The 20,877-nt window shown below is 58.0% G+C and overlaps 2 protein-coding genes across 9 annotated transcripts in view; one reads left to right on the top strand and one right to left on the bottom strand.

The window, feature by feature from the left end:
- SLC41A3 (solute carrier family 41 member 3) overlaps positions 1-12,817 on the top strand; it is a 66,373-nt gene extending 53,556 nt beyond the window's left edge. For all 4 annotated transcript variants that reach the window (XM_079935279.1, XM_079935281.1, XM_079935280.1 and 1 more), the window contains 7 exons: positions 2,323-2,467; positions 4,635-4,781; positions 6,813-6,957; positions 7,734-7,813; positions 9,387-9,521; positions 11,442-11,590; positions 12,155-12,817. In XM_079935279.1, the coding sequence (XP_079791405.1) occupies positions 2,323-2,467; positions 4,635-4,781; positions 6,813-6,957; positions 7,734-7,813; positions 9,387-9,521; positions 11,442-11,590; positions 12,155-12,364 (1,011 nt within the window). In that variant the 3' untranslated portion in view covers positions 12,365-12,817. The remainder of the gene's footprint in view (positions 1-2,322; positions 2,468-4,634; positions 4,782-6,812; positions 6,958-7,733; positions 7,814-9,386; positions 9,522-11,441; positions 11,591-12,154) is intronic.
- A 147-nt stretch (positions 12,818-12,964) lies between these two features.
- The window catches only part of ZXDC (ZXD family zinc finger C), a 28,421-nt gene continuing 20,508 nt past the window's right edge, over positions 12,965-20,877 (bottom strand). For 2 of the 5 annotated variants that reach the window (XM_079935273.1, XM_079935277.1), the window contains exon 9: positions 14,998-15,963. In XM_079935273.1, coding sequence (XP_079791399.1) covers positions 15,332-15,963 — 632 coding nt within the window. In that variant the 3' untranslated portion in view covers positions 14,998-15,331. Of the gene's footprint in view, positions 14,096-14,184; positions 15,964-20,877 lie in introns of those variants that run through there. The other 3 variants (XM_079935275.1, XM_079935276.1, XM_079935274.1) reach the window with 3 other exon arrangements.

The following is a 20,877-nucleotide window of genomic DNA, read 5'->3' as shown; positions in this document are numbered from 1 at the left end:
ACTTTTAAAACAACTTCAGTGTATTCTATCACGACAACGTACCCAGGAGTGGTACGTGTGCCAGGACCTCACGGGTAAGAGGGAAGGGCAGCCAGGGGCTGGCTCTGCGGGGCCTGTGCAGACCTGCCGAGCTCGGCCCGTCCGCTCACAGACCCATCGCCCTGCGGGGCACCTGCAGTTACAGGCTCCTACTCGATAAGTTATACTGCAGTGAGAGCGTTCTCCTTTTGCGTAGGTTTCTTAAGAGAACTTCCTACAGGTTCACAAGGTAGGAACAGTTTAAGGCTCTAGATGTTTCCCGAAAGGATTACAAAATATCTGATTCCTTGGTGCAATACCAGCGCTAGTATTAATAATTGAAATGGGACTTCCCCGGTGGCGCAGTGGTTAAAGAATCTGCTTGCCAGGGCAGGGGACACGGGTTCGAGCCCTGGTCCGGGAAGATCCCACACGCCACGGAGCAGCTAAGCCCGTGTGTCACAACTACTGAGCCTGTGCTCTAGCGCGCAGCAACGAAGACCCAACTCAGCCAAAAATAAATAAATAAATTTATTTATTTAAAAAAAAAAAAAAACTTCAATTATTAGTTCCTCATAAGCTCACCAGCATGGGAAGGACTCTTCTAAACCCTTTCTGTGTTTGCAGACACATGGATGTGCCCACAGACACAGACCACACGAGTTCCCATGTTTCTATGCATAAAACATACTATACTGTACGTGTAACTTTGTAAATAGCACTTTTCTCTTAATAGTGACTTAACGAACGGACGTCACTCTGTACAGAGCGGCTCCAATCACCATCGTGATTATGTGCTGCTTTGTCCACATGTGCACGTTTCCCTGGGAAAATGCTAGATCATCAGGTATTTAGATAACTTAGACAAATTTCCTCCCAGAATTCCTGTATCAGTTTTACCACCATCAGTGTGTAAGACAACCATCGTCCCGCTTGTTTGTCCGTGTGTACTTTGTACTGTCGACCTTTGAGTTTTAACTTTACTTCATCCGACAGGTAAGAAGTATACCCCATCCATCCATTTACCCGATGAGCAGAGACCCCAGTGCCAAGAAAATCAAACAGCCCTTACTGTTTAATAGAGGAGGACCAGCCCTGGTTACAAATAACCCTACTCCTAACCTTCCAATGGGGATTAAATTTTCCTGATTACTAGGGATTTGATCACCTTTTGTGTGTTTCTTAGCCGTTTGTATTTCCTTTCTGTGGATTACCTGTCATATCCCTTATGCATTGTTCTATCACGTTATCTTTTTATTATCATGATGGTTATTGTTGATTTGGTATAATGGACTCATTATTCTGGACGCTAATCTTTTATTAGTCATGTAAGACGGAAATACTTTCTCCAAGGCTATCCCTGCCTTTGTTTAGTGGTGTCTTTTATCACACAGAAGTCATGCTTGGACTTTGTAAATCTTACCTGTATTTTTCTTTATAGATTTTATATGTTTCATCTTTAGTAGGAGGCCTTCCCTAATCCAAAATCTGAAACACATTATTCAATACTTTCATCCGTTTCACACTTTATGTTTTTATGTTTAGGTATATGTGTGTGAACGGTATAAAGTCAGAATCTATTTTATTTTTCCAAGCAAATATCCGGTTTCTCTTACCTTATGTATTCCATCCTGATTTGAAATGCCACCTTTAGCATAGTAAACTTTCATATATTCATGATTAAATTTTCATACATTACATTTAAAATTTTCACACATTCACGGTTCAGTTCCTGGACCCCGTTCTGTCCTGCTGACCTATTTGACTGTTTCTCTGCCAAGCCACCCAGTTTTAATACTACAGCTTTAAAGTACATATTCATAATGAAAATGCCAAAATTCCCGTTTTCCTTCTCAAAGTTGTTATGGCTCTTCTTGCGCATCTGCTCATTTTTGTGAAAGTTAAATTTAAAATGAGTTGTCAGGTACCAGGAAAAATCTGGGGACCCTGAGTGGAATTCCGTGTGTGAGCTGGGGCGTGTTCTCGTCTGCGGAGGCTGACTGGCCTTGCGTGTGCGCTGGGGCCTCAGCTCCGACAGCTCTGGTGTCTCCCGGGGGTCCTGGGCGTTTCCGGGGGGGCAGGGGCACTGTCTGTGCTGCTGGAGATCACAGCACTTTTGTCCAAACCAGTTAGAGGGGCTGTGAGGAAACACGGGGGGCCCTTGACCGAGGACCCTACGCAAGATGACGGGGAAGGACGGGGCGGGGCAGCGGTTCCCGCAGGGATCGGGCTGGAGGGGGTGTTGGCGTTGTTGCGCTCGGGCGAGGTCAGCAGACCTGCCTAACGTCTGGTTCCTGCCCGCAGGTGCAGGCCGCCGTCATGGGGCTCCTGGCCGCCGTGGCGGCCCTGCTTCTGGGCGCGGCGTCAGGGCAGGAGCTGGACGCGGCGGAGGCGGAGGTGCTGTGCGCCAGCAGCGTCATCACTGCCTTCCTGGCGGCCTGCGCCCTGGGTGAGCAGCCCTCGGGGTCCTGCGCGGGTCGGGGCACCGCTGGGTCTTCACACCCACCTTGACCTGGAGGGCGGCGAGGGGGTCCCTGCCCTCTGCTGGGGCGGAGACACGTCTGTCTGTGACTGGCCACCGGGAGGGCCTGGGCGGGGCCTGGGGCAAGGCAGGTCCTGCGCCCCCTCCCCCGCCGGAGGCCACCACGCTTCACGCTCCTTTTGGAGCCCTTGCGAATATCTGAAGCTCTCTTGTCCCTTACTTTATGTCTCAGCTCCCTGCACGACGGCAGCTCCTCTGAGAGGGGCCTGCGTGTCCTCTTCTACCATCTGCTGTCCCCACCCTGCTCCTGCCACGCTGCCTCAGGCCCCGGGGGGAGCTCACGCGCATCAGCAGGGAGCCCAGCGGCTGCGCATCTGTTCACCACTCAGCACTCCCCGAGCCTATGTGCCAGCTTCCGTCCCAGAGCCCGGGACACGCTGGGGGCCCAACGCTGCGGGGCCCATCCTAGTTCAGGGTGATCCCTCGGTGCGCGAGCACACGCGTGACTCCAGTCTCGCAGCCTCCCCTGACTCGCTCGCAGTCACGCTGTTTGCTTCACACGCTTGTTCACTTGTGTACTGTCCGCTCCTCCACCAACAAGCAAGTGGTGTGAGTGCAGAGCCCGTGGTTCTTTCCACACTTAACCCAGGCACCGGTCAGCTCCCAGGTTTTCTGAATGGACAGTGGTCACACTGGTTCTCTCTGGGCCGTGTCTGTGTGTATCGTGCAAAGGGCACGCAGGTCCAGGAAGAGGGGCAGCCTTGTCAAGTCGACTGTTCACTCGCCTGACCCCCAGCAGGATGCAGCTGGTTATTCGGTGGCTGTGGTTCCTACCAGGCGGCTGCATCCCCATGCAGGAGCCCAGGTCGGGGCAGGGCCAGAGCGCGGAAGCCCAGGAGCAGATTCACAGACCTGCTGCATGCCTGCACGTCTGGGCCAAGGAAGGGCTGAACCTTCTGAGAGAACAGAGCCTAGGAGACACCAAGTCTCCAGAAGGCGGTGCCGCTCCCGGGGGCCATCCTAGCTCCTGTTTTACAGATGAGAAGACTGAGGCCTCAGATGGGGTGCACCTCAGTGGCAAGGACATAGCCGGGATTGTCCCAAGAGGAGGGGGACTCGGGAAGCGTGGCTGGTGGGTCACAGCATGACCTTGGCCTGTCTGAGCCATAAAGCCGGGCGGTGGTGCTGGTGGTTTGTAATAAGTGATCTCGAACTGGTGGTGTCCTCTACGCATCCCTGTGGGATTGTCACCAGACCACCGGCTCAGCCAGGCAGTGTCAATTCACTTACAAATGACATTGCGAAAGAATAAAGTTGCTGGGACCTGGTCACAAAACAGCACAGACTGTGGCCAGCAGCATTGGATGGTACCAACGTGATGACCGTGATTACTTTCAGAGTTACAGAACGCTGAGTCCAGTGTTAAAGCAGCCGGGGCCAAGATGCAAAGTGTCTTCTTAAAGGCCACGCAAGATGCTGTTGGATTTTGTCCCAGGCAGTGTGGCATGGGGGGTGGAAGCACGTCACAGTGGCCTCAGAACCGAGTCAGAACAGAAGCAGGTCCTGGGAGGCGTAGCGGCCACGAGGAAGGGCCTCTCAGGTCCAGCAGGGACGTCGCCCTGCACTCGCGGCCACGTGCTGGGCCCTGGCAGCCCCTCAGGCCCCCAGTGCCGTGCTGCCTTCTGTGTGCCGCCCCTTCCCTCCCTCCCTCCCTCCAGGGACCACCTGCACTGCTGCCCCACACTGTGCCAGACCCCACCCTGCCGTCTTCCCCGCAGGCTCTGCCCCTTGGAAACCACGCATGGGCCAGTTGCCCCTGCCCCCCGCCCGGGGCTCCTGCTGCTCAGAGCAGTTTGGGGTCCATCTTCCTGCCAGGAGGGCTGTGAGCATCACACCTGTAGTTCCCAAGGTTGGGAGCCCAGGCACCACCTGCCTGTGTCTCCCCGACGGTTCAGGGAGTCATCAGGGTGCTTGGGCTGCTCCACAGCGTCAAGCCCGCGAGACACAGGGCAGAGTCCAAGCCTTGCACCCCAGTGCAGGGAGGGACCCCGAGAGCGGGCGGCTCCGTGGGTGCAGCGAGCTCCTGGGCGGCCCTGCCACCCGCTCACCGGCCACCTGTCCCCTCCCCCTGCAGGGACGTTGATGGTCTGCATAGTGATCGGCGCTCGAAAGCTCGGGGTCAACCCGGACAACATTGCGACGCCCATCGCGGCCAGCCTGGGAGACCTCATCACCTTGTCCATCCTGGCTTTCGTCAGCAGCTTCTTCCACAAACACAGAGGTAGGGCCCGAGGCTGGGGTCTGTCCTTTCATAGGCGAGGCCTGGGGTCACTGGGCAGATGGGGGTCGTCCCCCAGGTGCCACCGGCTTTTCCAGTGCACCATGGGGACAAGTGTCTCCGGGCAGCAGATGTACAGGTTGTCAGTGCCCACCTCTGACAGAGGTTGGTCTGGGTGCTTCAGCACCTCCTCGCGGGGGGCACAGTTCACGCTGGACACACACCAGCTGCCCGAGAGGTGACTCCAGGCAGGAGTATGACAGCCAAGGAGGCAGAAGCCAGGCTCCTCAGAAGGTGGCCTGTGACGTGGTCAGCCGCCGATGGGGCGTTTTGCACACGTTCTGGGAACAAGACCTTGTGGCCACCGCCCCCGCCCCTGCCCCCACCCAGACGTCGCCCAGGTCCGCCTGGGGACACAGCTTGGCTCGCACCCTGGCCGCTGTGGACACACGGCAGCGCCTTGCCGGCGGCTCCCTCACTGCATTTGCACAGCTGAGCACCTGCTCCAAGTGTCCCGTCTGTGGCCTCCCACCTGGTGTGGCCCCCCCCAGGATGGCTGCACGCCTGTCCAGATCTAGCAGATGTCAGTTCTGAGTGCGGTCACGGCTTCATGGGTGGAGTGGACAGCAGTGAAGCTTAAACGTGGGGCATGGTGGGCCCGTGGACCCAGAGGTTTAAGGAATTGCCGGTTTTGACATGTGGGCAACAGAAGTGGCCCAGGAAACGCTCCCAGTGAGGGTGGCACAGCTCCGCGAGCTCCAGCCATCCAGGAAAGGCCTGCAGCAACAGGAAGGGATGGTTTGGGAAGATGCTGGAAGTTCACGAAGTGGAGGTGAAGATCTAACAGTAAGATGCCCTAATTTTATTCTTCAAACACTCTGAATTTCAAAGATTTGTGCACGGACTAGTTATGGAATCTGATTTGCAAAGTAATTTTGAGTTACTGGCCTCCCCGGACCCTCCTCCCTTTTGCACCCAGCCCCATGCCTCCACACACACCCTGGATGTCAAGTCCTGTTGGGTCACCCATCCCTGCAGTGAGACACTGGGTTATCTCGGGGGTCCCAGCTGGGCAGCAGTCAGGTGGGTCCTCGCTGACGAGGGTGAGCCTGCGGCCACTGCACCTATGCTGTCACCAGGGAGACGGCCACAGCGGCTGGGAGGCTACGGCCCTGAGCGGTGACGCTCCCAGCTGCCGCGTCCAGGCTAGCAGATACCTGCCGAGGCTCTGGGCCCATCTCTTGCCCAGGACGCTCAGGGCACAAGGATGGCCACACGTTTCCTGCGGAAAAGAGCAGGGGCCCCAGGCCAGGCCCGCGCGCTGGGTGGGGGGCCTCCGCTCTGGGCGTGGCCGGGGTTGGCGGGCGCTTCTCCACAAGGCCGGTGAGTCACCATGTGTGCGGGTAAGAGGCGGGCGGGTGAGTGGCCACACGTGCCCCGTGCGTTGGGCTCCAGCAGGGGCCCAGGTTCCTGAGGGCTGATCCAGGCTAAGGTCCGTCCTCGTGGCTCCTACCGCCTGGAGCAGGTGACACAGGGACACGAGCCCCTGTGAGAACGTGGGTGCCGAAGGGTCCCCCCCCTGGGGTGGCCTCAGCAAGAGCAGGGCCAGCATTGCTGCCCACGGACGTGTCCTGCTCGGCCACCTCCTCCCAGGCCGTCCGAGCGGGTCGGTGAGAGCAGGAGAGTTGGGGTACACGAAGTGCCGAGCGCGGCACTGGCCACGGTCACGACCCCGTAAATGGAGCCGTGAATAGCAAGGCCAGGCTGAGAGCAGGCCAAGGAGGGCACGTGTGTCGGGAGAGCCGCAGGGGCATCAGCGAAGCAAAGGCAGGTGCGGCGGGGATCGAGGTGGACAGGAGCCCCTCAGCCGCATGACGGGAGGTGCAGGGGACGGGAGCTGTTCCTCAGGCCTCTGGGGCCCTGAGTCCCCACACACCTGTCACCTCCGCCACCCAGGCCACAGCCTGGGCCCCACCCTGAGCCCCACCCTGAGCTCCAGCCCCACGGCCCACGCGCCCCCTCTCTTCCCCCCAGACAGTCGCTATCTGACGCCGCTGGTCTGCATCGGCTTCACGGCCCTGACCCCCCTGTGCATCCTCATCGCCAAGCAGAACCCGCCCGTCGTGAAGATCTTGAAGTTCGGGTGGTTCCCCATCGTCCTGGCGATGCTCGTCAGCAGGTACGTGGGTGGCGACGCCTTGGGATCCGGGTGGGGTGAGCCGTGGCCTCGGGCGCCTCCACCACGCTCTTCGCTCCTCATTTCCCCCAAGAACCCTGGACCTGGTGTATTGTGAGGGGCAGCCCTGTTCACAGGAGACAAGCACCCACCACGGCCCCGCTCCCCCACTGCGCTGGCCTGGCCCCGCTGAGCTGGCCTCACGGCCACAGCTCTGTGAAGGCCATTCCCGCAGCCCAGCCACTGGTGAGACCTACAGGGCTGAAGGATCAGTGCTCCGGGGCCCTGGGCCCTCCAGCCTCATCCTTGGGGGCCCTTTCTGCTTGTGGACCCTGACGGGGGCCACCCCAGCTCTTTCCCATGTGCTCCCCTGAGTGACTCGGGGAGCGGAGGCTGTGGCCGAGATGTCTTTGCTTCCAGAAGCTCGTGGACTCCAGGCCTTCACTGAACCCCAGGGTTGGTGGGGCCAGGTGCTGAGCAGCTTCGGGGAGCAGGGGTGGGAGACGTCACATGGGCCCCTCTTCCTGCTGAGCGCACCTCAGGGCTGTCACGTGGCAGGGCCCAGCCAGCTAAGTGGCCTCGGAAAGGGTCTGGTGGGGCCTTCTGCAACAGCTGAGACTCAGAGCAGAGGTGGGAGCCACGTGCGGCATCAGGGGACACGGGAGACCAGCTTGGCCACCCCGGATGTTTTGGGCGGGTGACAGGCTGACATGGCGGTCTGCGTGGTGAGGGCTGGCCAGCGTCCACTCTAATCGTTTGCCATCTCCCCCCCCCCGCAGTTTCGGGGGGCTCATCTTGAACAAGACCATCTCCAAGCAGCAGTTCCGAGGCATGGCCGTATTTGCCCCCATCATTTGTGGTAGGTACTGGGTCCCGTCACCTGGCTTCTGGGTGGTGGGGCCAGAAGAGCAGCTATCTCGGAGGTCCGGGCCCAGCCCCGGGAGGCTGCTGTAGCCCCCGCTCCTGCAGGTCACACCTGCCCTCACGGGCCCCCAGGACCAGAGCCGATCCCAGAGCCTTGAAGGCTTTAACCCGGGATCTGCTGGCACCTGGGGCCAAGTGTGGCTTCAGAACCGGGGTGTGGGCCTCTCGTGGCTTTCCTTTCATTTTAACTTAGACTCACTGAGGACACTTAAAACTCAAGCATTTACACAGAGAAACCAGGATTCCTGTCTTCTCCTTAAAACGCAAGGCGTGACAACACTGGTTCACGGTGGGGTGGGCAGGAATCAGCTTGCCTCAATCTCCTCCATCCCCTGGGTCTCCTCCGGACCCTCCACTGGTTCACCTTCCAGGCTTAACTCTGGGCATTTAGCCCCGCTTGTGTCTGGTTTCCGGTAAGGCTCTGTAAGTGGGGCCGGCTGGTCTGAGAGGAACGAGTGTGACAACCCACTGCCCAGGCCATCTGCACAGTGTCCTGTACGTGCCAGGCCTGCACCCAGCCGAGTCCACAGGGCCTCTCCCAGTGCCAGGCCGGCCACTGACAAGGACAGCAGCAGCTGGCCCAGAGGCCACAGGCCTAGAGAGTCCCCTGGGGTCCTCTGCTCGGTGTCTGTAGGGGCTGAGTGAGCACCGCGAATGACTTGCGCAGGGAGGCGAGGTGGGCGGTGGGGAGCAGTGCAGGGCGGGCTCCTGGGCGACCCGCGTGGTGGCTGGCCGGTTGCGGGCTGGCGGGAACGGAGCCCCAGGGAGACAGGAACCTGGATTAAGGGCCTAATGTGGAAAGGCCGCCAATTTATTTTTTCCTTTTTGTTTTTATAAATCATCATGGGCTAAGCAAAATAGATCTGCAGTCACCCTCTGCCCATGGCCATTCTTTGCATCCTCTGGAGCAGCTGGGGCACATCTGGCCCAGTTAGGGGTCATCCTCCATAGGGATGAGGCAGTGGGCCACCCAACCGCCCTCTAAAGGGGACAGTTGCCAGGGGCAGGCCCCGCTCTCTGCCTGGAGGGGTTCCGAGGGGCCTTTGTCACTGGGGCCTGGGGCCCCAGCAGAGCTGGCCACGGTCAGCTCCCCAGGACGCCAAGAGCCGCCTCCCCCCCCCCCCCCCCCCCCCCCCGCCAATGAGCCCCAGCTCGGCTGCCACACAACCGTCCCTCCCCTCACTCTCAGCCCTCTTTCCTCTCCTTCCCGCCTTGAGGTGAAAAGTTCCTTCCTTGAGTGGCTTCCTGAGACCTCCCCACCCACTTCCCTCCCTCCCTCCCCCATCACACCTCCTCCTCCTTAAGAGCTGCCAGCTGTCAAGGTGATGCAGCTATTACCTTGATACCTGGTGCCAGACACGAGATCTGTGGGCAAGTGGGAGGGAAAGAAAAGAAATCAAGGGCTGAACCAGTCAAGGAAGGCTTCCTGGAGGAGCTGGACTTAAAATAAGGGATAGAACTCAGAGACTGGTATAAAAAAGGAGAAACCAGATTCTTTCTCTTTGCAGGTGTTGGTGGCAACCTGGTGGCCATTCAGACCAGCCGGATCTCCACGTACCTGCACCTGTGGAGCACACCTGGGGTCCTGCCCCTCTGGATGAAAAAACGCTGGCCTAACCCCCGCTCCACGTTCTGCAGCTCAGGTGGGTCTGGGGTCTTCCAGAGGCCACGCGGCCGTTTCTTTAAGAATCTGGTGTCTGTGACAGCAGACCCCCCTCAGCCCAGCCCCGACGTGCCAACGTGGCCTTCATGGGTCCGTTTGCTCAGCCAGAGGCACACCGACCATCTCCAGGTACTGTGAGAGATGGAGGAGCCGATCCTACCCCTGGGGACAGACACGCTCCAGCAGAGCAGACGCACACGGGATTCCAAGTCGTGCTGTGCGCAGAAGGGCCTCGGAAAGGCTGGCGGGAGGCATCCCTGCTGAGGACGAGCGGGGGCGGGGGGCTGGGGCGAGGCCCCGAGGGGCAGGCGCTGGTCCTGCTGGGCCTGAAGGTTGAGGAAGGACCACAGAGTCTGTTCTGAGAACTGGGAACCCAATGCCGTGTCGTGTCTTTTGTTACTTTTCAAGTCCTATTCCTCTGCCCCCGCCTGGCCAGGAGGGAGGGGGCCTGGCTACCCCCCCAAACTCCAGCCTCTCACCTCCAGGGCCAGGACGGGACGGGGAGGGCTCGTGCCGAGTTGTCTTCCAGGGCCACTGACCGTTCGCGTTCTGACTCCCCAGCATCTGGTCTGGGATGCAAGGCAGCAGCTCAGGGACCTCACCTCGTGCTGCTCCCTGGGCCGCGGAGCCCTGGCCAGCCCGCCTCGTCCCTCTACCTTGCAGAATCTTATGTTCGTTTCATATGACGTCCAGGGCTGTTGGATGAGTGGTGAGAGGGACAGGAAGTGTGTCTGCCTCACCTTGTCTAAAGTGGGGAGTCCCCGTATATTTTCTGACTTGTCATCTGTATATAGAAAGGCTCTTTACCCTGTACTGCATGTATTTCAGCGTGCACCTGTCTTAGAGTCACAGACTGGGGGCTTATAAACAACACGTTTCTCACAGCTCTGGAGGCTGGACATCCAAGGTCAGGGCACCAGCACTGGTGAGGCCCGGCCTCCTGATCCACAGACAGGGAAGAAGGGGGTGAGGGAGGTCTTCGGGGGCCCTTCGCTCATGGCGGCACCTGACCACCTCCTGACACCATCATTGGGGGTCAGGTCACAACTTACGGATTTGGGGGGAAAGCAGGTATTCAGTCTGTAGCAGCACATATTTTACTGAATTCTCGCTGTTTAGTCTTTCTGTAGATTTTCTTGAGTTTTAATGCCGGCTGCCGATAGTAGTAACTATTTTGCTCTTGCCTTTGTAAGTTTTTAAAAAAATTCATCTTTTTCAAGTTAGCCCTCATCTGAATTTTCACCATGAACGTTCTGTTGCTCTTGTGCGTCCTCACCCTCTCGCTACAAGTTATCTTACGGTAGACTTCGTAGTTACGTTTGATTTGTCCTCCTTTTCTTTCTTTAGCTGATGAAACGCTTTATGGTTAACTCAGAAGGAAACGGAGACGGACTTCTCACTGCAGTTCCTCATTTCTGCCTGAGAAGCTGTCGTGTCCCCACGGGTGGTTTCACGGCGGTTGTAAACTGTGAAATCCCATTTCGCGCAGCGTCTCAAACCCATGAGCACAGACACTGAGGAGAGGGTGCTGACGGGCGTCCCCAGGTCCTGCGTGAGGGAGGGGCTGCCCACGCCGGAGCCTTCGGCGCCCCGAAGCCCTGCACGTCCTCCTTCCTCCACCCGGGGCCTCGGCGTCCCACCGCCACTCCCCACCACTTGAGCCCGGTCAGCCTTCCGCCTAGTACCCGTCAGGTTTAGAAATGACTTTTGTTTCTGCTACTTGATGCTGGTTTTTCTCTCTTCCCTACGACGTCAGCTCCCAAGGGAATGACAGGCCTCATCCCCGTCGCTAGACACGCTGCACACGCAGCTGCTCCGTAAGCACAGGCAGCAGGATGAGGGGCCGTGGGCGCCTCACTGCCAGCAGCTCACGCTGCCTCCCCTGCTCTGTTTCTTCCAGAAATCAACTCCACGTCGGCCCGCGTCCTGCTCTTCCTGGTGGTTCCAGGCCACCTGATCTTCTTCTCCATCATCTACCTGGTGGAAGGCCAGTCAGTCCCAAACGACAAAACCTTCGTGGGGCTCTACCTGCTGGCGGGCCTGGTCCAGGTAACGATGGCCCCTGGGGTCCCATCCTGGGAGAGGTCCCTGGACACGCAAGACACAGTCCCCACCTTCTGAAGTCCAGTCAGTCCATCCAAGCCCAAGGGCGTGATTAAGACGCACTGCTACAGGCACGTGTGGACTTCAGTCAGGCCGTTTTCCGAGACTCTAGCTGGGAGGGCTGGGGCCTCTGCAGGGTAATGGTGGGCTCCGGTGGGCACTCCCATGAGGGTGGCGTCAGCGTGTCCGTGACCCTGAAGGACAGGCTGGGGAGCCTGGGAGACTGTCCAGAGCAGTGGCTGCGGGAACCTGGGACCTGACCAGGGCTTGAGGTGCCTCCGCGAAGGGCCAGCTGTGCGGAGCTGCCCCGGGCGGGCCTCCGGGAAGTCCGTCTGTGTCTCCGAGGCGGTGCGCGGCCTCCGAGCTGCGCAGCACACCTGAGAGGAGCCCAGGGAGGGCCTGGGGTGGATGTGTCCACCGTGGTGTCTGCTCTTGCGATCTGCTGGTTTCTTGGTGACACGGGCTTTCTCCTCGGCCATCATCACCTTGTGTCTGCTCACCTCGTGACAGGTGACGATCCTGCTGTACCTGGCGGAAGCGACGGTTCGGCTGACGTGGAACCGGGCCCTGGACCCGGATGACCACTGCATCCCCTACCTCACGGGGCTGGGGGACCTCCTCGGGACCAGCCTCCTGGCACTCTGCTTCCTCGCCCACTGGCTACTGAGGAGCGAAACGGCGCTGGATGGCACCCCAGAACCAGCATCTGGACCTTCCTAAGGAGCCCAGGAGAACCTTCCCTCATGCCCATGGAAACAGGGTATGGTTTCTTCCCAGCCGGACCCCCAGAGAGGCTGACCCTGGCCTCTGCCAGTCAGCCGAGGACGCGCACACACTCTGGAGCTGCTGCTGCCTGAGGTCAGGAGCGCTTGCCGGCGAGGGTGCGTGCCCGTGTGGAGGGGAGGGCAGGGCGCTACGGCCTGAAGATGCTGAACCAAGAGGCTACCTGTGCACTTTGCGGGGGCGGGGGGGGCACTGTCTGGAGCCCACGCAGCCGAAGGACACCCTCTGTCCCCGAGCTCGGGACGCTGAGCCTGGCTTCAGGGCTGTCGTCGCTCAGCCCTTCCCAGGACAGGGCCAGGGCGTGCCCACCCCCTCTTCTGCTCCCAGCATTCCTGTCAGTGCTTGCTCTTTCATTAGAACAAATCTCTGCTTATTTTAACGATCAGAGGAGTGTAAAATAAAACTGGAACCCCAGTTGCACCCCGAGGTGAGTGTGGGGTCAGTCCCAATACAAAGAAAGAAAGACAGGACGGGGAATCAGCAAGCTGGACGGTGGGTTATTACTACGGATCAAAGGAAAAATGTCAACTTTCCACGTGCAGCTGTACAAAAACTTTTAATTCATTCACTCACATGAGGAGTTGGGCCCAATGCCAGCAGGCACCTCAGTGCCCAGGAAACGGAAGTCCTGAGCACCTCAGGGGGACACCCACTGGGGGTGTGCGGGACAGAGGTCCAGCCGCACGGCCCGGACTCCCCTCCCGCAGGACAGGAGGCCGCCGGGCCTGGCTCCTCGTGGAGGGGCCACTGGATGACCCGGGGCTTCGGGGAGCACCATCTAGAGATGGAAACACCCCCTCCCCCATGCAGGACACAGAGGAGTCACGGTAGAAATCAGAACCAGAAGCCCAAAAACTCAAGAGAGACAAACAGAATGGGCAGAGTTGGGATGATTCCCAAGCCTGAGAATCAAAACAAACAGCATCTGAACAAAAACACTTCGAAAGGCACAAGGCAAAACACCGTTTCTGAGAGCCCGTGTCCGGCCCACTGACTTGTCTCCTTCTGCAGGACAGACCTCGCTCCGTGAAAACACACGGTCACCCTCAACAATGCACACACCTCCGTGCTCAGAACGTGGCTGTACAAACCGCTGTCCAATTGCCATTAGATGTTACTACCCAAACACAGAACTCAAATTCATCACTTTAAAGGTTTAACTCCATATTTGGTCTGTGTAGGGGCTGCGACAGGGCCCGGGGGCCTCGTCACCCGTCACGTTCCCCTGACACCAGGCCACCTGGGCCACTAGACCCGGTGCCACCCCAGCTCAACCGCAACCCCCACCGAGGGCGGGGACAGCCTGTTCGCTCTCAGCCAGACGCTGCGCCCAGTGCTGAAGCCCATCAGAGGCCACCGCGGAGGCTCCGTCCTCTTCCCTAGGCACGCAGCAAGCCCAGGCGGATGCAGGCTGCGTGCACAGCCAAGCCGGGAAAAGGCACGCTCTGCCCTGAGAGGATGGTACGGCCCCAAACAGCTCCCTGATAAACGTAAGAAAAACACTTGCGAAAATGTACCCAAAGTCTCTGAAGAACGAGGCCAGCCTTCCAAGTGGCGCCCTCGGCCCAGGCAGAGCTGGTTTCACTGCAGGGCCCACAGGCCGACCGTGCTGCCCGAGCTCCACATGTCCTCGGGCCCAGTGGCCCCTCCAGCTGCAGGGAGCACCTCCTGCGAAACCAAGCACAGTGGTGAGCTCGGCAACCGCAGCACAGCGCAGGCCCACACGCGCCCCTGGCCTCCCTTAGTTGAAAACGCTCGTTTTCCCCCTATTTTAAGCATATATTCCTTGAAGGAAAACATTTTAGTATCAACAAAACTAAGCACTAAGCAAAGGTGAACTCAGTCCTCTGCGTTTCCTCAGAGATGAGACTGTCCTTCCTGAACTTTGACCCTCCCCACTCGCTCTGGGAGCACCCCCCACTCCCAGTCACGGTCACAAGCTGCCGTCCACGGCATCAGTGCAGACGGGCTCCAGCCACGTGGCCGCACCACCACCACCCAGCCTGCCACCAGGGAACAGCGACCCCCTGCTCACTTGTACACGACCCTGAGATGAGGAACGCCCGACGGATGGAGGGGACGGCCGTGAGGCCGTCCAGACGCTGTGACCGCACGCCCTCCAGTTCACCCCCACCCCGCGCTCCGTTCAACGTTCACTTCTAACATTACGGAAAATGTCGAACAGCCCAATTCGAATATAAGAAAACCAAAATTACTGTTTGTTTCTTACATACACGTTTGAAATTGGATAAGCTACATCATTATTTTATACCCAAATCTCAATTATCTACTGCCACTCATACTCAGCTTAGCCTATTTCCCCACAGGCTAAAATCTGGCCCGCCCAACTTCCACAATTCTAAACGTATGACCCTTGAAGACCGTATTAAATTCCACCCCATCTACCATGACGAGTGAATCCCAGCTGTACGCTCCACCTTTTATGTCTCGATCCCTTAGCCACCTCTTCCACAAAGTGGAAAAACACACTGGCAACCCACCCAGCGAGTCCCATGCAAGGCCACCTCAGGGAGACACCTCTGGAAGCCGGAAGCTTCACGAGTCTCAACAAACCCAAAGAGCAAAGAGGCATCCAGACCTGGAGGACGTAGACGGGCATGACAGCAAGCAGGGGTTGGGAGACAGGAGGCTGCGGGCCGGGCGCCAACGGGAAGACCATGTGCCCTGAGGGGTCATCCTGGGAAGGCAACCGCACACGGCTCAGTCACCTTGGCCCGAGGAGTCCCGCTACCTTGAGACGCAGCAGAACCAGCGCACCCACCTTCCAGGGGCGGCCTGAGGCCCAGCAGTGACCGGAGCCCTCCCCCAAGCCCAGCTCAAGGCCCAGCTGCATGGCCCCGCGGCCCGAGAGCCGAGTACACAGAGGTGCTCAAAGAGGCTGGGTCAGAGCCATACATCCTCAGCGTTTAAACCTCCTCTCTCCCAAAACCCTTCCAAATCATCTTCCAGCCCCTGGAAAGCGAGGCTGAAGGTGACAGTGTCCCCAGAGCCACGGAGGTGGGAGCAGCCGCAGCTGCAGGTCCCCAATGGCCCAGGCGCAGCCCAAGAGGTGGCCAGACCTGCCCTGAGGGCCTCAGTGCGGCAGAGAAAATAAGAGAGAAACAAGCTCAGCACCATTTCCACACAGGCCACCTCCTCCGGGTGCATCCTGGCACAGGATGAGCACGCTGCCTTCACCCGGCCCCGTGAGGACAGAAGCCAAGTCCTGGGACCCGGCAGCACAAGGAGCCAGATGCACTGCCAGTTGTCTGCGGTGTGGCTACAGGACCTCAGGCAGGAGCGGGATGGAGTGCAGAGGGCAGGTTGCAGGGGAGCTGGACACGGGGAATGCGTGGGGAGTGACGGACAGGAGGGATGCAGGATGGGGCAGGACAGCTCACGGGCTCTTACCTGCAGCAGCTGGACCTGGACGCACGGCAGAGCCACACCGGGCACTGCGAGGCTGCCCCACAGCCAGGCTCCCGGGCCGGCAGGGACGTCACCTTCTCCTGTGCTCAGTGCGGGCCCCGCGGCTCCTGAAACACACAAGGCCCCCAGACTCACAGCTGCTCAGCCAGAGGGAAGAGGCCGAGACCAGGCCTCCGCTTAGAAGCTGAGCAAGGCTCTCGTGTCTTCCGCACAGACGGCTCAGGCCACACCGTCCTCAAGGGTGGATTCCTCTTCACCCTCGAAGCCTGGGGCACGCGGGGTCCCTGACACACGGAGCATGACCAAGCTCACGGAAAAAGAAGGGAGGGAAGCCGGCTGCGTCCCCCCCGCGCCCCGCTGCCGGCACCTCAGCACCTGCTAAATGGCTCTGTCCAGCTTCCTTCGCAAAAATCATCACTTTCCTGGTTTCATAACAACATGCTTTTAAAAAAAATTAAGCACAAAGAAGAAAGAAAATATCCTAACACCCAGAAATGGTTTTTCTGACACAGGAACCCTGGATTCAAGCCTGGTTCCACCACCAACTCTCCCTGACCCTGCGCAGGTGAGCTGAGCTCTGGCCTGGGGCTCCCACTGCAGAGTGTGGGGAGGATAGACCACGTGGATGTGCTCAGGGTGCAGGACCGAGCCCAGCGCAGAGCGAGCACCCAGGGGTGGAGGTGCTGTCACTGCTGGGCAGACACAGGCATGGAACGGCCTCACAAAGACAACCTTACGGTGAGCAGCATAGCGGCATACAAGCTCACTTAATAGAAGCACCCAATTAAATGTTGAATTAAGCAACGCCAAAAGAACAAATGAGGCTGAAAGACTTGCTACTTCCAGAAAACATGTCTTCAGGAAAACACCTAATTGACCTCAAGTCAAAGATGAAAAGCACGAGAGGCTGGCCAGCTATTTAGGTTCTGTCTCCCTTCTGCCGGGCACGGTTGACTCTGCTGCCCGACGAGCCAGCCTGCGGGCCCCATCCCCGGGGTCTCACTGCCGACCCCCCTCCATGTATGTCCTCTGGGTCCAGCCCCCGTTCTCCGCCTGCCCCAGGAGCCTGACGCCCCTGCTGCTCCCAGCAGGACTCACTCCCTCCCCTTCAACAGGGAGGAATTCGATGTCCCCCCTGTCCTCCTGGGGCCTGTGCTGTTCCAGCCACCTCTGGAATTTTACCTGAATCATCGTTATGCTTTGAAGCCTTTTATCACCCTCAGATATTTCCCCGCAATACACATCTGTACATAAATTGAAATTTTACTTATTTTTAAAGTTTTCCTAAATATATTTTCTAGAAGTGAACATTCTTCACCTGAAAAAGTGAGTTACCATTGCAATTATCAGAAACGCAAACCCAGTCAAAATAAGACATTAAACTTTGATAATTATAAAATATTAAAAGGAAAATTACACTGAAAAATGCATCCAGAGGAGTGCACTGCCGGCCTGCTCCCAGGTGGCTCGTGTCTGCCTGAGCACTGAGACTGGTAAACATACATTGTTGCCAATTAAAAAAATGTCTTAATAAAATGCTCGTGTGCTTTAGTTTCATCCCAACTATTCAGCTGAAAATTCAGCTCATTTATGTTGGACGAAGCCCATGTAACACGGTCAGCCTTACTCTGCTGAAGGGTCCGACTTCGTTCTTCAATCCAAATGAACACACCAAGACATGCTTCACGGAATATCATGAAACCACCATGGAGCTAAATTGAGGCCGGCACCAGATAATGCATCTTTTGAAGTCAGTTTTACAAGTAGGCAAGATTTAAATGATGTATATCTAATATTCATCGTGTAGTCATACAGCATAAAGATGAGGTGAACCTGAGCCATTTCTCCTTATTTACGCTGCAGTGACTCAGTGCCAGCTGTGTGGGTCGCGCTCTAAGTTATCTGTGAAACGAGAGCTATGATCAAAGCTTTGCTTTCATTCATGAATGTGGGCACGTATGCTGCTCAACTAGGGGGAAACTGAGTAAAAATCACATGTACAAATCAGAAATAAACCCCAGTAATTGTGTCTACACATCCCGATTCCGCATTTCCTTCATACTTAACGGAAGACGGGTCCACACTGCTAAAAAGCGAGTAAAACTAGAATATCACTGTTAATAAGACCAAGCGAAGTCAGTTTTAACTACTGTATCAGCACACACCTAACCTGAAAGAAAGCACAAAAGTCCTCTTTTCAACGTGTACCTTCAATCCAGTGTCTGGGAATCTGGTGACCCCACAGACCCCATGGCTACATTTACAGGAATCGCTGCCGCTGGCGTGAAGGGCTCGCTCTCGCCCGGGGCTCCCCGCCCCCATCCAGATTAACGACCGGCCCGGGACAGGAGGTCCGCAGCCGAAAGCGGCCCTCGTGCGGGCGCCTGTGCCGCCCAGCCTTCCTGGACCCTCTTCTCCAGCAGCTCGACTCACGGCAGCAGCGGGGTCTGGGAAGCTGAGGGTCTCCGGGGAAGTGCGCCCCCCCACGGGCCCACCACACGCCCCAACTCGACACGCGCCCCTGGGAGGCCTGCCGGAGGGTGGGCGGGCGAACTGGCCACATCCACCTGTACAGGGCTCGTCCCTGGACCAACCCACGAGGCCTGGCCGAGGGGCTCGGGAAGACCCTGGCCTGTTCCGCACTCTCCCGAGGGGCGTGGTGAGGCTGGTGGAGACACAGCGGGCGTCTGCGGAGGGAAAGGGGCAGGAGAGCCTGCAGTGGCCCCCAACTTGACGCTAGGAGAGAACGCATGGAGGCTGCGGCCCCGCAGGCCCCTCTCACGCCCAAGATCCAGGCAGAACACCGCTGTCGGTACCACAAGGAGGGGACCCTGACCCCCACGGAGCGGGCGTTGCCCAGACTCCCTGCTTGAGCCATCGCGGTGGGTGTTCTGTTACACGACCCCAAACGACAGACTGTGCCATCGGGTACTGTGTCGACACTCAAGACGACCACAAATTAACCCCACGCCTGAGCGTGACGGAGAAGTCCGTCTCTGCGGGTGCCTGAAGGCACGCGGACGCAAACCGAGGGTCGCCACACGGAGTCCTCACCAGTAAAAGATGCCGTGGCGCTAAACATAACGTGACTCATCTAATTAATAAGCCGATCAAAAGAAAAATCAAACTTCCTTTTCCACGGTGGAAATCCACAAACTCTTACCAGGCAGGTAATCTTCACACTGAACTGAGTATTCTCCACATTTATCCAAAATGCTGATCTGTGCTGGGCGACTTTAAGGAAGGGAGAGGAGAGTAAATCCAGCCAGCAGATACGCTTCCACTAAGCAGACCTTAAAAGACCATCCTCTTTGGGCCTCAAACGGCAGGGTGAGCCGGACTCCACACTGCACACCGGACCCCTGGCCCATCCGTGAACTACGGGACCCCCAGCTGCCCTCCCAGGGCCCAGCGAGACCAGGTGAGGCCGGCAGCACAGACCCAGCTCGGACCACGTGCGCGCTCACCCCAGCTCCACCGCGAGGCCCTCGCAAGCACACCCCTGCGCCACAGAACCTGCCCTCCACGCCCAGTGGGCGGGGGGACCACGTGGTCACTCTCCACGGGTTCCTCGTCGGAGCCCCAGAACACAGCAAGAAACTGCAGGGACCGCTCCCTCCATTCCTGCAAGGAAGGAGATCTGACAGGACACAGCATGGACGCAGAGGCACTGGGGCCGAATTCACTGACGTGTTCAGTCCTACACAGCTGTCGAGAAGATGCGTTATAAGAACATCATTCACAAGGAGAGACATTCACGTTATTAACAGGAAAGAGCAGAGTAGTGTATCATTTCTTCCAAGTAAGGATATACGTGCAGTTTATGCACATGGAAAACGACCACCATCAAAACGAAGGACGTGGTCTCCCAGGGCAGTGGAGCACAGGCCAAGTAAGAAGCCACTTCCTTTCTACCCGACTAAGCCAGCGTCACCAGAGCCACTCACCGGACCCCACGCTCTGCTCTGCGCCCAGTGTCCCACGGGCCCTCCCACCATTTCTCTTTCCTGAAGACGCACCAGGAGTCTCACAAGTTCATCTTCCACAGGAGCTGAAGCCTGACGGGGGGCTTCAGGTTCCTTTGGGATTTTCAAGGAACTGAATAAAAGATGTAAATCAACACTAGAGGCAGAGCGTTTCAAGCCAGGTATGGGGAGGCCCTGAGCAGGCCTCATCCAGGCCTGGCGTCCTTGTCACGGGGGGTCCCGAGACACCTTGTTACTGTTAATGCCGTTATGAGTGAGATCCGTCTTTCGTTCCTTTTTTTCGGATTGCTCTAATAGGAAAGCTACGAATCTGATATTTGCAAGTTCGTCGTGCAATCAGCTACCTATCCTTCCCTCTTATTTCTAATGACTGGAGTCAGTTCCCTTGGGTTTATAACCGTCATCGGAAAGCCATCACCACTTCTCCCTACATACCCACCCTCCTCCAGACTTCCGCAGATGTGCCTAACGCCCCTGTGCCGTTGCCCGGCTGCCTCTACCCCACTGTGATGGGAAACGACGCTGCCAGTCTGACTTGCTTACTAGGGAAATCTCTCTGGTTCCTAAGGATGAAGGTTTTATGATTTTTAAAAATCAGCCATAAGGACTTCCATCAACTGCCTTGTTCGGCATCGGTGAGTACACAGCAGTGCCCACCCCGACCCCCACCCGAGAGAGGCCGTCATCCGGGCCGCGTGCTGGCTCCCCAGGAGCACCGCATCCGCCACACTCGCGGTTGGTGAGACACGGCCTTTCCGTGTGCGACGTGGTGCCGCCAGGCCCCTGAAGACTTTGCAGCCCTGCACCGTGGGGTCCGTCCCCCTCAAGTTCCTACCCAGAAAATGGGGCATCAGTAGCCACGCCTCAGGCTGCCGTGAGGACGTGGAGAGGGAACGGGGTGTGGGGGAGCCCAGGACACAGGGCATAGGACCAGCCCTCGTCTATGGGGAACTCTGTGGGACACCGGGCGGGACGGGGCACCCGTGTGCCGAAGCTCACGCTGCTGGCCGTGCACCAAGTACAGGCATATGTGTT

This window comes from Stenella coeruleoalba (genome assembly GCF_951394435.1).
Source record: "Stenella coeruleoalba genome assembly, chromosome: 10".
Taxonomy (NCBI): domain Eukaryota; kingdom Metazoa; phylum Chordata; class Mammalia; order Artiodactyla; family Delphinidae; genus Stenella; species Stenella coeruleoalba.
This window is presented reverse-complemented; position numbering and strand designations above follow the sequence as displayed.